The sequence below is a fragment of the Nomascus leucogenys genome, chromosome 22a (genome assembly GCF_006542625.1).
Source record: "Nomascus leucogenys isolate Asia chromosome 22a, Asia_NLE_v1, whole genome shotgun sequence".
NCBI lineage: Eukaryota > Metazoa > Chordata > Mammalia > Primates > Hylobatidae > Nomascus > Nomascus leucogenys.
The window spans coordinates 130451185-130468303 of NC_044402.1; the positions used below are offsets into that span (position 1 = coordinate 130451185).

Below are 17119 nucleotides of genomic sequence, written 5' to 3' on the forward strand. Positions count from 1 at the left end.
TATCACCATTAAACCCAAAATGAATAATCCAACCAAATCCTTAGAGCCGTCCTTGGCCATTCTCTAAACTCGCACAATCCAATCCATCAGTAAATACAATAAGCGCTGCCTTCAAAATGCATTCTAAACTAATTACCAACTTTACCCAGCTGCCATTCCCTGTCATCTGGTCTACTGTTAAAGCCTCCTAGATGGTCTCTGCACTAGCATTCCCGACATCTTATGTCCCATTCTCACAGGAGCAAGCGTAATCCTTACAAAACGCAAGTTCGTGGCATTCCTTTGCTACTTTCCAAAGGTTTTCCATCTCAAAGCACAGCTCCAGTTCTTACCACGGCCTACAAGACCCCTCTGCCCACCCTACTCAGTCTCTTTGACTCCTACCACTCTGCCCTTGCTCTCTATGCTCAAGCCACACTCATCCTCCAACAGGCTAGGAACACTGCTTCTCTGTTCTTGTGCTAGAGATACTCTTCCCCCAGACCGCAATGACTTGCCTCCACTCAAATGTCCTCAGACTGCCCTACGCGACCCCATAACGCTTCATCCTCTTATTCTGTTTACTTTTCTTCCACATGGCCTAACATATATGTGTACATGAATGTGTGTGTATGTATTGGCCTCCCCAAACTAAAAGATAAGCTCCATCATGGGGGTGGGAGTACTTTGTATATTCTGTTCTGCACTGAATCCCAGGCACGAGAGGACTGAGGAACAAAAGAGAAGCAAAGAAAAACCTGCAGTAACAGATGGTATCCACTAGATGGTGCTAGTTAATTCTCCTTTTGGCATAACATTATCCCAGGTTCAACAGAAGTCACAGATCAAATTAGTCTATTTCCTTCATCCAATGCTGTTGTTTCTAAAAGGACTCTTAAAATATTAAATCACTAAAAGTACTTCCTCTGTGAGCCTCTGCAGAAGGTGGAAGGCCCAGGTCATGTTTGCTTTGCTGATACAACCTAGGGGTGGCCAGCATCCCCACAGAGTAACCTGATCTCTTCAGAGATTATCATTCTACCCAACTACACCACTAAAAGGGTAGGTACTTGGTTGACCTTCATTTTTCTTTTTAAAGGAAAGGAAAGCATAAAACCCTAGAAACAGAAAAACAGAAGTTTGACAACTTGACTTAAAATGTAATCTTTTTCTCTCAAAACTAACACATACTGGCACTTATTACGTGACAATGTTCTCAGTGCTTCACACATTTCAGCCCATTTTATCATTCTAACAACATGAGGAGGCAGGTGCACTAATTATGTAAAGGGCTGAGAGGACACTGCTGAGTTTATGTTAACTTGCCCAAAATCGCATAGCCAGCAGGTGGGCAGGCCAGGCTCCACATTCCCTGCTCCTGATCTTTCACCTTTCCAAAAGGATACTGGGTCACTGGGTCATTTGTAACCCCAATCCTGGGGGTTTGTGAGCCCAAAGACTGGTATAATCCTTCCCTGGCTTACCAATCATCCCAATTCAAATAGGAGCCCACACTGTGACCTGACATTTTCATTGGGATTCTTCTAGAGCTAGTTAGAAATTCTTCCTAAAGGCCACTAGCTGACATGTACAGCTGAATTTGAATCATAACCTGAAGCCCTATGCATCTCACAAAGCCAGTGCTTGTGAGGTAGGGGTGGAGGTACTTCCCTCTTCCCCAGTGAAGCAGCTCCTGGAATCTTTTCTGAGGTCAACAGGTAAGACCCATGAAGGAAGGGCATAAAATCTTGACCTTACATTAGCAATCCAATCCTGCTTCTTAGAACAATCTGTGTGAAGCCATTTTGAGCTTGTTTAGGTTTCATGCAAGATACAATTTTAACAGAACCATGAGGGATGAGAGAGGAAAGATATTTCCTGGTAAGAGAAAAATATGCTGAAGAAAGTAGAATGTACGTTTAAAGAGAATAAAAACATACCAAATGGTTAGAGCAAAGTTCCTGCAGTCTTATGAGTAACAAACTTGGATGCATCAACATATAAGAATCGCATCCTCTGAGCAACTACCATGATCAAGCTAGATGCAAAAAATCCGTATCTCTTATGCCAGCAGTCCAGAGCCCCCACTCCATCTGGCCTCCTCCTTTCTATCCCCCTTCTCCCAACACTTCTACAGCAGTACTAACTTCTGCCACTCACCACCAAGCCTGACCCTTTGCTCAGGCCCCATCTCCTACTAGAAAATGGTCTCTCAATCTTCCTGTTCTCTTTCACTAAGGTCTAACTCAAGACATCTTGAGGACAGCACTCCTTGTCTGAATGCGTCATTCAGTTGGCACCTGTACCACTACCTTGCCACACTCTTTGGTACCTTTGTCCTGTCTCCCTAACTACACTGTAATCTTTTGAGTGCAGAGACTCTGCCATAACCTGGAACCCTAGCATGCAGTATACTTTCCAGTACACAACAACTTATAATTTTACCTTTGGTGAATGAATACTCTTAGCTTTTTAAAAGTCATGAAGAAGGAGAAAATGCTTAATAAAATGAATGAAAAATCAAAGTCATGATTAAAATTACTTAAATAGGCACAGTTAGTATCACACACTAAACTGCTAAATCTATGATACTTACCATGAGCCAGTTCATGTACATGAACTCAGTCACAACTTTGAGGTTATACTATTATTACCTACATTTTACAGATAAGAAAGCTGAGGGGCAGAACCTCCATAAGAGGTTCAGGGAAGCCCCAAAACTCTAAGTTTTGTCTTGAAAAAAAAAAAAAAAAAATCAGGTGAAAGAAGAAGGGGGAAGTATCCCAAGAGACTTAAATATACATAAAATACACAGAAAATCATTACTTGAATCTTTTGGTATACAGGCCTGTTTAAAAGTACATGAAAAGGAAGAAAAGACAAAGACTAGAAGTTTTATTTTATTCACAGATGATATGAATGTCTATGACACAAGGCAGCAAGCTATACAACTGGTGGGCCAAACTACAGCTCCAGCCCCAGGGTCTGTTTTTGTACTTTCTGCAAGCTAGGAATAACTTGTATTAATTTTAAGCGATTAGAAATAATTTGAATAGTATTTCACAACATGTGAAAATCACATGAACTTTACATTTCTGTGACTATAAAGGTTCACTGGAACACAGCCATGCTCATTCAGTGTCTATTGCCACTTTCACGCTACAAAGGTAGAAGTGAGTAGTTGTGATGGAGACCATGCGACCCACAAAACCTGAAATATTTACTATCTGGTCCTTCACAGAAGTTTTCCCAAGCCATGGGTCTACAATAATCCTAAGTGATTTATTAAAAAGTTTTAAGTTTATGAAGGTCACAGAAAACAAGGTTATGATACAAAAATGAACTATTTCTAGAAACCAACAAACAATTGAAAACAAAAGAACAGTATCATTTTCAGCTTCATCAAAAAACCATAAAATATCTGGAGGGAAACAAAATATGTGCAAGAAAGACCTCTAGATGTAAATAATGAAAAACTAAAGATTCAGGTAAGTGGACACGACGTTCATGGATCAGAAGACACAATGCTGTAAACATGTCAATTCTCTCCAAACTGATCTGAATTGAAAGAAATCTGAATCAAAATCCTGTCAAACTTTTTGTAGACACTGGCAGGCTGATTCTAAAATTCACATGAAATAAAAGTTGAAAATAACCAAACCATCTTTTAAAAAAAGAAAGAAAAAAAAAGAAGGCCAGGCACGGTGGCTCATGCCTGTAATCCCAGCACTTTAGGGGGGCCGAGGTGGGTGGATCACCTGAGGTTGGGAGTTCGAGACCAGCCTGACCAACATGCAGAAACCCTGTCTCTACTAAAAATACAAAATTAGCCGGACGTGGTGGCACATGCCTGTAATCCCAGCTACTTGGGAGGCTGAGGCAGGAGAATCACTTCAACCCAGGAGGCAGAGGTTGCAGTGAGCCGAGATCGTGCCATGCATTCCAGCCTGGGCAACAAGAGCAAAACTCCGTCTCAAAAAAAAAAAAAAAAAAAAAGAGAAAAGAAAAAAAAGGACTTATACTACCTGATTATGACTTACTATAAGGGTACGGTGATCATCACAGTATAGAATAATAAGAACAGAACAGAAAATCTAGAAAGAGATCCAGACATCACAGTCAACCGGTTTCCCACAAAGGGGTCAAGGTAATTAAATAGGAAAAAGAACGGTCTTTTCAGCAAATAGTGCAAAAAAAAATCTGAATAGCCTATGTCTTAAAGAACTTCAAATTGTAATTAATATACATATATAAATTAACTTAAAATGAATCACAGATGAAAAGCCAAAACGATAAAACTTCTAGAAAAACACATATAAGAAAAATCTGAGACCATGGTTTAGAGAAAGATTTCTTAGGATGCAAAAAGCACAAACAAGAAAAAAAAAAAAAAAGATAAACTGGATTTCATCAAAACTGAAAATTTCTGCTCTTCTAAAGACATTTTATAAATAAAAGATAAGCCACCAACTGGAAGAAAATAATGGCCAAAATTCTTGAATACTTCTCCAAAGAAAGTACATGAATGATCAATAAGCAATGAAAAGGTCACAATATCAATCATGAGGGAAATAAAAATTAAAACCACCATAATATGCCACTATACATCCACTAGAATAACTAAAACAATACCAAGTGTTGTGAGTATGAGAAGCAACTGGAACTTGATATATACATTACTGGTGGGAATGTAAAATGTGATGGCCACTTTGGAAAAGTTTTGTATCTCTTATAAAATAAAAACACATCTCTATCTTACCAAATGACTTAGCAATTTAGTTCTGAGGCATTTACCCAAGAGAAGTAAAAACATGTGTCTCCACAAGGAAATGAATACAAATGTTCATAGCAATGTTACTCAAAATAGTCAAAAATTGGAAACAACCCAAATGTGAATCAATTGGTGATTGTTAAACATATTTTGGTGCACTCATATAATGGAATGCTCAATATATAGTTCATATAATGGAACTACTCCATAATAGGAAACAAATTGACACATGCAACATGGATGAATCTCAAAAGCATTACGCTAAGTGAAAGAAGAATGACAAATGGCTACGTACTGCATGATTCCATTTATGATATTGTAAAAAAGACAAAATTACAGGGACATAAAACATATCAATGGTTATCAAGGGCTGAGGATGGGGTAGGGGATAGAATGACTGGTTTTGCAAAGTGAAATGGGGGCACTTTTTGTGGTGATCAGAGTATTCTTTATCTTGACGTGAAAGTGATAACAAACTGCATCTGTCAACCCTTAAAACTACATTTTTGAAGTATGCAGTTATTATTTATAAGATATCTCAGTAAACCTGATTTTTTTAAAAAGGTAATTCAAACATTTTGAAAGTTATCAGCTGTTTAAAATATCCTTTCAATTTATCAGCTTAAAGACTAACAACACAAATGTGTTCTTACGCCAGGAAAAAAACTGCCTTTCATTATTTAGTTGAACCTTTGAAAAATGGAGAACTTAGAACAAATCATTCAAGAGAAAAGAGAGCAAAGTCTCCCAATTGTCTTTCAGAATTTCATAGTACCAAGAAACTCAAATAACATTTAATCAAGAGCACAAGTCAAGCTAAATAACCATCACCGGACTCCATGCTCACCTCATTTTCATACTGGATTTCTAACATGGCCCGTGAGCTGCCGAGGTCCTGCATCACAGACTCCGCCTGTTTCAGCAGCTCCTCTCGGTTCACAGTACGCTACAAAGAAAGTACAACTGTCAGGAAACTATGCTCTACCAATATTACACTTTTATAAACAGGTGGCATTTCTTGAAATGCAAAAGAACAAAATCAACTCAACTGTTAACACTTATTTCCTTAAACAGATAACTCAGAAAAGGTTAAGAGGTAGCTGTATTGCTACAAACATCAATAGCACCCTGGCATACATTAAGGAAATCAGATGCAAGAGTAATTACTAATTTATCTTGTGGCCATGGCAAGTTCAGAAAATTCAAGTTGGGGAAGAAAAAAATCATCTTTGCCAAATATCAATGCAATTCTCAGGGCTGCAGTTTCATGAAATCTCCCTGGGTACATTTATATTTAGATAGAGAAATAGATATGGAGGTGACAGGTCAAACAGGTGAGCTGGAAACCTATTGGCTCTGATCTGCCAAGATCCTACAAGCACTACTACAAACACCTGCGAATGAGATTTTAAAAGGTCCTGCTAGATTTCTAATTTATGCTAATATCAGTGCTTATGGAATCCTAATAAAGATACAAATAGGATGACCTTTTTTTTTTTTTAGACGGAGTCTCGCTCTGTTGCCAGGCTGGAATGCAGTGGCACAATCTCAGCTCACCACAACCTCCAACTCCCTGGTTTAAGTGATTCTCTTGCCTCAGCCTCCCGAGTAGCTGGGATTACAGGCATGCGCCACCACGCCCAGCTAATTTTTTTTTTTTTTTTTTTTTTTTTTTTTTGTATTTTAGTAGAGATGGGGTTTCACCATGTTGGGCGGGATGGTCTCGATCGCCTGACCTCATGATCCACCTGCCTTGGCCTCCCAAAGTGCTGGGATTACAGGCATGAGCCACCACGCCGGGCCCAAGAAGATTTTTTTAACTACAATGTTTGCTTTATGTGGTTTTGCTTTTCAGTATACACTTTACTCCCTGCCATCCATCTAACTCCTTTATTTTATTACTAATGTCTCTTATGAAACTTTTGGAGATAAAGGCTTTAGGAAAGGAAACTTAAATCCCTAGCGGAAAAAAACACGTAAATGAACAGAAAAGACCTAAGTAAAAACAGTGCTGGTGAGAAACGTAGAATCGGTCTCCACTGGAAATGGCTCAGGGCCCCGTGGTTCAGAGCCACAAATGTGGAGCCAAGATTAAAAACACAGATTAAGTTGGCTACACTGGGGCTAACTGGTATAAGAGACTCAAAATATATTAAGGATTTTGTTTCAGGCTTTACTAATTGGAGTGATTTGTTAAGGGAATGAAATGGATCTGATTAATTCCAACTATTACATAAGGGATCAATTTTTAAAGGCAGGAGATAGTTTGAACTCCTAATTTACAATGAAAAAAGTTTCAGTGAGAGAAGGCAAGATTCTTTCTTGGTCTAAGAGTTACGGCAACTAAAAGAGAAAAGAGAATTGTAGAAATTATTTCAGAAACTGGGGGGTGGGGAGGAGAGAAACTCTTAATAAAGGATAAGGAAGAATCACAGCCCAGTTCCAAGAGCCTGAAAGGAAAATAGGGCTAGCTGACTATGACCAAGGCCTCCAAGACCAACATGCATATTTAGATACACTACATTTCTAGTTTTCCCATTATTTTGAAAAGCTCAGATTATTTAAAGATTTTGGGGAGAAACTTACTTTTTTTCTATCCAATCTAGGTGCAACTCTGCTATCTTGAGAATCAGACTGGTTGATTTCTGGGTTGGTATCAAGTAATCTTTGCATTGCTCGGTCCCGATCAAATGCAGTTACATAAAAAAGCATTTGCCGGGTATCAAAAGGAAAGAAAAATGGGCTGTAAAAAGATGCAATGTAAGTTTATTATCTGGATGAGAATCAGAAACTACTAAAAAAAAAAAATCCAAACTTATATTAGAAACAACTTTTGATATGATATAGAAAATTGTAAATAAAATCAGTAAAAATTGTTTAGGTCAATTTATTTATTTATTTATTTTGAGATGGAGTCTTGCTTCCGTCGCCCAGGCTGGAGTGCAGTGGTGTGATCTAGGCTCACTGCAACCTCCGCCTCCCGGGCTCTTGCAATTCTCCTGCCTCAGCCTCCCAAGTAGCTGGGATTACAGGCTCCTGACACCACAACCGGCTAAATTTTGTATTTTTAGTAGAGACGGCGTTTCACCATGTTGGCCAGGGTGGTCTTGAACTCCTGACCTCAGGTGATCCACTTGTCTTGGCCTCCCAAAGTGCTGGGATTATGGATGTGAGCCACCACGTCCAGCCAGGTCAATTAATTTTTAAGAATTTTCATACTTCTTATATGAAATTTCTAAGTGATCAAGTAATAGAGCATTAAGTAGCCTTTCAATGCAGAATCTGATATTTTATTTTTTAAATCCTACACTTAAGTTGACAGATCATCTTTAATCTACCTGAAGGAAGTATAACATGACTAATGAAAGCTCATTTTTAAAATATGACCACCACCTTCATGAGGCACTTGAATCATCCTGAAACCAGCCCTATCTCCCAGTCCATGTCTGTGGAAAAATTGTCTTCCATGAAACTGGTCCCTGGTGCCAAAAAGAGTTGGGGACAGCCGATTTAAATGTATATGGCCAGTGGCTTACATTTATCACTGCAGTTCTAGAGTCCCTGACCCAAGCAGGCTCAGAGAATCAAGCAACTACACCTTTGGAATCCAATTTTATGATAGCAGATAATTTTGACTATCCTCAGCCAAACTGCTATGTGACTTTCCTATTTCATACATAGACACATACTACCAATAAGATCCAGCCCCCAAACTTGCCTAGTCTGTTTACATGCTAAAGCCACACAATTAAGCAAGTTGTGATCAACAGTATTAATAAACATTTGACTAGGTCCAGTAAAGACAATGTTTCTGTAATAAAATACATCAAGACCAACCCAGTAACATTTCCAAGGCCACCATTACAGAAGTGATTGTCTTACCAGGTTTTTCCTAGCTCAGTAAGCCATGTTGGGATGTTTCCTGTCATGATTACTAAAGGATCTTGAAGTTGCCTATTTGCTTTTGCTGTTAACTTACTGTTAATAAATTCACTAGTTGGAATAATTTCCTTGCACATTGCATTCTGTAAAATGTTTTAAAAAAAAAAAAGTCTACATGTAGTAAAACATTAGGATTATATTCACAATCTCTTCCATTACCCCCAAATCCATGCAAAGTACCCTGAATTCACGTGCTGGTTTCCAACATACAACACACAGCCTCTCATTACTGTGTCCCAACTAAAACAACAATTCCCACAATACACTGTTAAGCCCTCACACGTACCCGCTGCCACTGCTGCGCACCCCCCCAAGCCACTGCTGCTGGCTCAATCATTCAGTGAGGTTGCAGCTAATGTTTCATACAGGGCCAATTCCTTTACTCTTCTCTATGCTATATAAATTTCAAAGGCAACATGCAACTTTCACCCAACTTCTACTTGATATATAAACTTCCGGTTATGTGTACCTAAAGAATTTTAACTACAATAAATCCATGTTCAAGTTTCATATTGTAGCTTAATTTCACAAATTTATTGCTAGAGAAAATTTTACAAATCTGCCAAGAGAATTAATCTAAGACTGTGGGCGAGGAGGAAAAAAAGTAGGGGAGAAGTTTCCACTGATGAGTACATTGTACTTTACTGGGCTAGGATCCCTGCATTTAGCTGAATCACTGTTTCCATTTCTAGTGCAATAGGAAATTTATCAATCACAGACCATGAAAACTTCACAAGTAGGCAACATTACTCACATCATACAAGTAATACCAGTATCGACTGATAGCATGTAAAACTCTTAAAAGAAGGATCACATCTAATGACGGGTCTTCAAATGTTATATTTTCAGGTGGTGTGGGAATGAGGTAAACTTCTAAAGGATTTGATACTGATGGGCACACTCCATCTAAAGGACAAAAGATCAAAGTAAGTTTTGATCAAAGTTAGAAAGGCTAAGCCAGTGCAGCCAAGGTCCTATCATCGCTAAAAGAGTAACAGAAGTTGTTAATAGTCAACGCTTGGAATCCTATTAGTAGGGTATTGATAAGTTTCACAATCTTCCCATTTTATCTTACATATAAAGTGCCTTGGCTTATAAAAATTTCACATTCCCCTCCCATACACAAACACTATAATGGAGAAAAGCTGACTCCTCCACATTTCTCCTTTATACCAGAAACAATGGCAAACAGTAAAATGGCTGGAGGAATAAAAACAAACTGTTTAAATTTAAGTTCACTGTTATAGAAATTTCCCAGATTTTTCATATCCAGTTTATAACTAGATGAATACCTCAAAATTAAAAATCTGATAAAAGAGACTTGGTTATTTAACCCAAGGCTTAGGACTGAACAGATTGTGAGGGTTTTCAAGTAGGGTCTGCAAATCCTTTGTTATTAGACTGCATTAAGTAAAGGCACCAAAAAAATAAATCTGAGGGATAGAAACAGTTGCCATTTACTTATAGCAAGCAAAATAATAAAAAATCATACCACCATTTCATAAAAGAAAATGGCATTTTTAACACCAAAAACATAACAATCTCAAAACTAAGAGCCTTTTATATTGAACAAACTTAGTTTTGTGAAAAAAAAAAGTGCTACAGGGCCCTTTTCTGTGGACCAGGGAAACCAGTGTGAGAAAATTACTGCAGTGGCGGCAGGGAGAAGGGTTGGCGGGGTCGGGGGGGTCCTCCATGGAACAATAATATTGTCTAACTCTAAGGCATTGTTAGTATCGTATTTTTAAAGGGAAGAGGTGGGGGAAGAGAGGAAAACTGTAGACAGGATGGAAGTATTACAGAGGAAAATAAGTCTATTAGAAAGTGACAGTTATATTCAATGGTCATTACATTACCTGCCATCACTTTTTATAATTACTATAATTATACTACTGTCATGGATGACAATAAAAAATTAGGGGCCAATTGGCCAATGATCACTACCTTCAGTCTCTTCTTTAGTGAACGTGTTCTACCAATGAAATTTGTTTCAACCTTCATAAAAACCTGAACTCTTAATGAATTGGGAATAAGTTTTTTCTCAATTTTCCTTCCCAATTTAATTTTGCAGGTACTTAATTTTTCATTTTCTAGATATTAAAGTTGAGGATTAAACGTGATCAAACTGTTTGTAATTTCACTTACTTCTCGATTATATTCAAAGATTTTACTACTAAATCCAAATCACTCTTTGAAAATCATGAAAATGGAAGACTGCCCAGTTGGCAATCCACTTTCTCCTTTATCTACCATCTTACCGTGCCATAACTCATCATGCTTTTTTGCATTTCTAGGGGAAGTTTTCGTTGGAGCTGTTTGGGCTCTTCCTCTTTTACCACCAACACAATCTTTATTACTTTCTTCATCCTCTCTCACAGGTTTATACCTAAAATGACAAGACAGTATATAAACCAAATGTAGATTTTGAAACTGATACAAAGCCAAAATCTAAGCCACAGACACCACAGTTACCAGAAGACCATTCTGAGATCTATTCCCCTCTCTCTCCCTAGTGTGAATTTGGAGAACTTCTTAGAAGAGATCACCTAGAGACCACCTTCCCAGGAGGGGCTGCCTGAGAAACTCCAAGGGTGGTTCTGGGAAGAATGGCTCTCTTCAAGCATATGTAGCAGACACTCACAGACAATGCAGGAAGCTGCATCCAAATGCCTCTTAAGGACTCAGAGATGCCCAACTTCAGATTACCTAATGGAACATCATCTTATGGCAACATTTTTGTCTTAAAGACCTGAAATAAATCTAGAAAAGTAGATGTAAACCATGATTACTGTCCATGAATATGTGTTTTCCAGTAGAATGAATGAGGAGGCTACATATACATATGCACCTTATCAAATATTTGAAATCATCTTTCAGAACTAAAATGTGTGATTTAGGGCCCCCTATCCTTATGAAAGCCAGCCATTAAGTTAACGTGAATTCTAAAACACAAGAACAGTTTCAAAGTTTATGAAAAACCAAAAGAAAGAATTTTCAGACTTGCCATATTGTATGAGTCTTTGTCCAAATACCAGCTCTGCCTAGAGGATTGCTCTCATCATCTGTGGATTCTCTTTCATCTTCAGCCTGTATACTAAACTGCCGTACTGCCTGATACACAGTCATGTTATACGGCAGCAAATGTTCTCCAATATAAAACTGCAGCCTGTGTCTTACATTTCCTGAATTCAGGAACTGAGCAGCCTGAATAAAGCAAAGCAAAAGCCATTTAAGTCAAAGGCCCTGAACTTTATATAGTACATTATGACATGGTGGGAATATAGTACCTTACCAGAGACTCATCTATTTCCTCATCTGATCCATCATCATCGCTGTCTTCATCATCTTCTCTTACTCTTCCATACCCTGAAGACCCAAGTAGACTTTTAAACTCATAGCAATTTTAGGTGTGAAAAAAAAAATCCTTTATACACTGGTTGAACATATTCTTAGAAAACACATATAGGTTGAGTATCCCTTATCTGAAATGCTTGAGCCCAGAATTGTTTTAGATTTCAAATTTTTTCAGATTTGGAATATTTGCATGTACATAATGAGACACCTTGGGAATGGGATACAAATCTAAATACGAAATTCATTTATATATCCTATACATGGCGTGAAAGTAATTATATACAGTATTTTCAATAATTTTGTGCATGAAACAAAGTGTATGTACATTGAACCATCAGAAAGCAAAGTTGTCAGGTGTGGAGTCTTCCACTTGTGGTGTCACAGCAGCAATCAAAGTTTCAGATTCTGGAGCATTTTGCATTTTAGATTTTCAGGTTAGGGATGTTCAACCTGTATATATTACACTCTGATCTATGAAGCAGAAAGGTCTAAGAAAATTGCCAAACACAAAACGTCATTTCTACTACATTTCACCAAGATAAATTAACTCATCATTCAAGTAAGCAGTCAACCCCTGGTAAGTTCAATGTATGACTATATACTAAATAGAAAATAAAAGACAGGAATATAAGTTCCTGCCATCTAGGTTTTAACAGAAACAACACTGAACAGAGAAATAATGTATGTATCTCTTTATGTAAATTTCTCCCAAATATACATATATAACACACAAAACAAATACATGGAAAGTACCTCTAACTACAAGGTATCTCTCGATGGCTTGTACCAAAGCCAGAGGGTCGATCTTGACAGGTCCACCCTTCCACTGCTTCACATTTGCACAGTCTGGATGTCTTTGTAACTGGCATTTTAATTGATGTGTGTTGAAAAATTTTAAAGCCTGTGATCCTCTGTTGAGAGAAAAGCTCAAGATAATTTATGAAAAGAAAGTTAGTCTATTATTTTCACATTAATATACATTAATTCAAATAAAGGCAAGTTAATACAAACTGCATTTTCATAAGACACACTAGTACTAAGCATTTACTTACCAGTTCTGTAAATGGTAAAGCCAACAATTCAAGTTATTTAGAAAAAATTTTTATACGTAAGAAATAAAAGACGGATGTGTATGCGTGCATATGAAAACCTTAAGTCAACATTTGATGTCTGTCCCATCATAAATCCATGGGAGCAGAAATACTTCACCCATGAATATTTAATTATTTTTCTGGAAGAAAAATTCCTGAACTATTTAAGTACACTCACTTCTGCAATATTTTGCCCGTTCCTACTGAATTATATTTTTAAAAAAGCAAAAAACAAAACAAAACAAAAAAAAACTGTTTATTTCAAAGATTTCAGCTACAAAATTACATTAAAAACTAACCTTTAAAATTTACTTTGCTATAATAGTTTTGAACGAAGCGGTTTAATAGCTACTGCAGTTGAAACCTGGTCATGATGTTTAATTGCTCATTTCAGAAAAGCTCTGGCAGGAGTCAGATACAAACTTAAACTATGATTATCTGTATGATTCCATAAAGCAAGCTTGTCCAACCTGCGGCCCACAGGCCACATACAGCCCAGACGGCTTTGTATACAGGCCAACATAAATTTGTGAACTTTCTTAAAATACAATGAGTGTTTTTTTTTTTTTTTTTTTTTTTTTTTTAAGCTCATCAACTAACTTTAGTGTTGGTGTATTTTATGTAGCCCAAGACAATTCATCTTCCAATATGGCCCAGGGAAGCCAAAAGATTGGACCCTCCTGCACATAAAGCATACAAATAGGGATGTGGAGAATAATATTCCATTTTATGAATATATACATATGCAAACATACTTTATATAAATTTGGACACAAATAAAAAGCTTCATGATTTTCTCAAGCACAGGTATGAAAATGCCCCCTTATTTCATGAACTCCTCCAGGAAATCATAACGATCAAAATTGAATACCACAAAAGCTACATTAAATTTCAAAGCAGAAAAGAAACCCTAGTCCATGATGTGATTGCTTTATCACTCAACAATGCATATTGTTTTTAATTCAAACAAAGTTTTTAAAATGTTTTTAAAACATCAAAATGTGGATTTAAAAACCAAACTAGGCTGAGTGTGGTGGCTCAGTAATCCCAGCACTTTGGGAGGCCAAGGCAGGGGGATCACTTGGGCCCAAGAGTTTGAGACCAGCCTGGACAACAAACTGAGACCCCGTCTCTACAAAAAATAAAAAAAATTAGTGGAACATGGTGGCACATGCCTGTGGCCCCAGCTACGTGGCAGGCTGAGGCAGAAAGATCTCTTCAGCCCAGGAGGTCAAGGCTGCAGTGAGCCATGTTCACACTAGTGTAATCTGGCTTGGGCAACAAAGTAAGACTCTGTCTCAAAATAAATAAATAAATTAATAAAAACCAAACAAATTTCCTATTTTCTAGGCTTCCAGTCAAAATATTCCATGAAACTTGTAACATTCCACAACATAGAACGATTCTTTCCTGTAGCACCTCGAGTCCTTAAAACTACATTAAAAATATATATATTTATTAAACTAATAAAACTTCAAACGTTTGACCCCATCAAAATACAAAGTTATAACCACTAATATTACATATAAATCATATTGCTCAAAATGTAAACGTTATTCACAGCTGCAAAAAAATTTTTATCCCTACTGAAGTTAAACTCAAAGTTCTTAAGGAAGTTTTGTGTGCTGAAATGTATCAATTTAAGGAAAACTAAGCCTATTACAAGTTACGAATACAATCACTGGATTATATATTTATAAAGCATCCTGTTTAAGGCACATGGTATAATTTTAAAGATAAGAAAGGACTTGATTCATTCTTTACAGTGCTTAATTTCTTTCATCATTACAGCTGAATGTTTTCTGGGCCGATCAAGATTTTACCAGACCTCCTGCCATCTTACCTCAGTGAAATTAAGTACCAAATTCCAGTGGCAAGGGTATAGCCAGGCAATGGTCCTTACCTGCCTCCTGTCCCATTTCCACTAGGGAAATCATGTACTTTGACTGGAAATTGTTCCATCTGGCTGAGGCAGTTGTTCATCTTGTGAACTAATGCCAACAAAGGTGCATTACCCACTGGTTCCACTCTTCCAATGGGCTCTTCTCCAGGAAGCTAAAGTTACAAATAAACAAACAGGTTAAATAAGGCCTTTTCAAAACAAACCTCTCCTCAAAGAGAAGATTTAATAAGCAGCTTTATAAAAGAGAATAATTCATCTATTCATCTTTATCTTTTATGGCAGATTTGGTTTGAATGATGTTACCACGTCAATTATTTCAATAAAGACAATTGTTTTGTACAGCCCACAATCCTGTATTCACAATCTCTACCATCCAAAGGTTCTGAAAACACAAGTCACTTGGTGGCAAAATCTGATCCAAACAGACATAAGGCTATTTACAGTCTTTATTTATCTGACTTTAGTAAGAATATTCATGTTATGCTATAAAAATATTTAATGCATATAATATAGAGTGCTATTCAGAAACTGCTGGGAATTTTAATGTACTATACACTGTAGGGCCTTTGAAACCCACCAAACTCCAGGGGTTTCAGAAAAGAGATTGCACATAATCTTAAGTATGTTGTAAAACTATACATAATACTGTCACGCTTCTAATGAATCTCCAATAAATACTAACTCTGCTTTAGGTTGACCCACAAGTTAAAATACAAGCAATGCTCAAATGCCTCTGAGCACAGCAAGCACATGGTGAAATAGTGTTAATACATAGGAGAGCTATCCTAAGCCCTATTACATAGATAATCCAGAGGGAAACATTCCAAGTGATGTCTTCTCTTTAAGCCACTGTAAAACAAGGAGAATGCTGTCAACAGCATCCAAGGATTACCCTCTTGCTCTGGCCCACTTAAGAGTGAAGGAAGGGGAGCCACTCTGTGGCTCCTGGCTTTGTAATCCACATTATAAACGGTGACATATATGGTCATTAAGCGCCCTTGATTGGAACTGTTACAACTGTATTTTATGTACAAAACAGGAAAATATATCTCCTCTATCTTATTATAGACGTCTGTTTCCCTAAAAGGAACTAATACAAACTTCAATACATTTAAAAACAAATATTGCAAGTAAAATACATTCACAGGTGAGAGACTACTATTAATGGCTCATCTTGCAAGCAAAAAAGACTCAAGATACTTCAACCATAGAAATAGTGACATGGGCTTTGTTAAATCCCCATTTCATTGTTTTACTATTTACTTTGATATATAGAAGTTGAAGGATTCCAACTGTGTAAAAACCTAGAAGTTTTCCCTCAATGTCTTGACCAAGACCTGCTGGAAATTATTACTGAGATGAAAATATATGCATTAGTGAACACTGATTCTTAAAAGATACACAGGCATTATTAGATAACTTACTGGAGAAGAAAAAAATACATGAAGAAATCTCTTTAATCTGATCTCTCTGCTCACAGCATCCTTTTCACTTTTAGATGTCAAATAAAGCAACAGCTGCTTCACAAATCCACTATGTTGGATTTCAAATGATGAAACATCTGACTCTGAGACTATGCTACGGATTTCTACAAGGCACTCAGCTCCACCATCCACCTGAAAGAGTTAGGAAAAGTATTTCTATATTGATTTAAACAGCACTTAAAAAATATACAACTCACATATCCTCAAAAGGAACTGGATATATTCTCAACGCCCTTAAAAAAGAGGGCAGGGGAGTGGTACAGTCTTAGTAAATCCTTGGAAATTATGATTTTAAGCACACACACACACACACACACACACACACACACACACACACTAAATATTTCATGAGGAAAACCAGGTATCCATAATAACATAAGAAGAAAATCTTCACATTCAACCAATGTAGTTTTCTTTAAAAAAGGGTATTTTTAAAGGATGAGAACAGAAAACTGAAGAATAAGTGGCTATAATACCAGGATGAAAAGATGAATCAAGATTACAAGGTGCGGTTTTAAATTAATACATTTAAGGTCTCAGCAAAATGAATAATTTCTTGGAAAACATACTACCAAAACTGCTCAAAGTACATCAA

At 37.1% G+C, this 17119-nt stretch overlaps 1 protein-coding gene across 23 annotated transcripts in view; it reads right to left on the reverse strand.

The window, feature by feature from the left end:
* The window catches only part of TRIP12 (thyroid hormone receptor interactor 12), a 149890-nt gene that overhangs the window by 16760 nt on the left and 116011 nt on the right, over positions 1 to 17119 (reverse strand). For 16 of the 23 annotated variants that reach the window (XM_030803902.1, XM_030803893.1, XM_030803895.1 and 13 more), the window contains 10 exons: positions 16465 to 16656; positions 15041 to 15192; positions 12800 to 12972; positions 11985 to 12058; positions 11697 to 11896; positions 10951 to 11078; positions 9447 to 9598; positions 8633 to 8775; positions 7337 to 7493; positions 5598 to 5696 (listed from right to left, as the gene is read on the reverse strand). In XM_030803902.1, coding sequence (XP_030659762.1) covers positions 5598 to 5696; positions 7337 to 7493; positions 8633 to 8775; positions 9447 to 9598; positions 10951 to 11078; positions 11697 to 11896; positions 11985 to 12058; positions 12800 to 12972; positions 15041 to 15192; positions 16465 to 16656 — 1470 coding nt within the window. The remainder of the gene's footprint in view (positions 1 to 5597; positions 5697 to 7336; positions 7494 to 8632; positions 8776 to 9446; positions 9599 to 10950; positions 11079 to 11696; positions 11897 to 11984; positions 12059 to 12799; positions 12973 to 15040; positions 15193 to 16464; positions 16657 to 17119) is intronic. The other 7 variants (XM_030803901.1, XM_030803899.1, XM_030803894.1 and 4 more) reach the window with 1 other exon arrangement.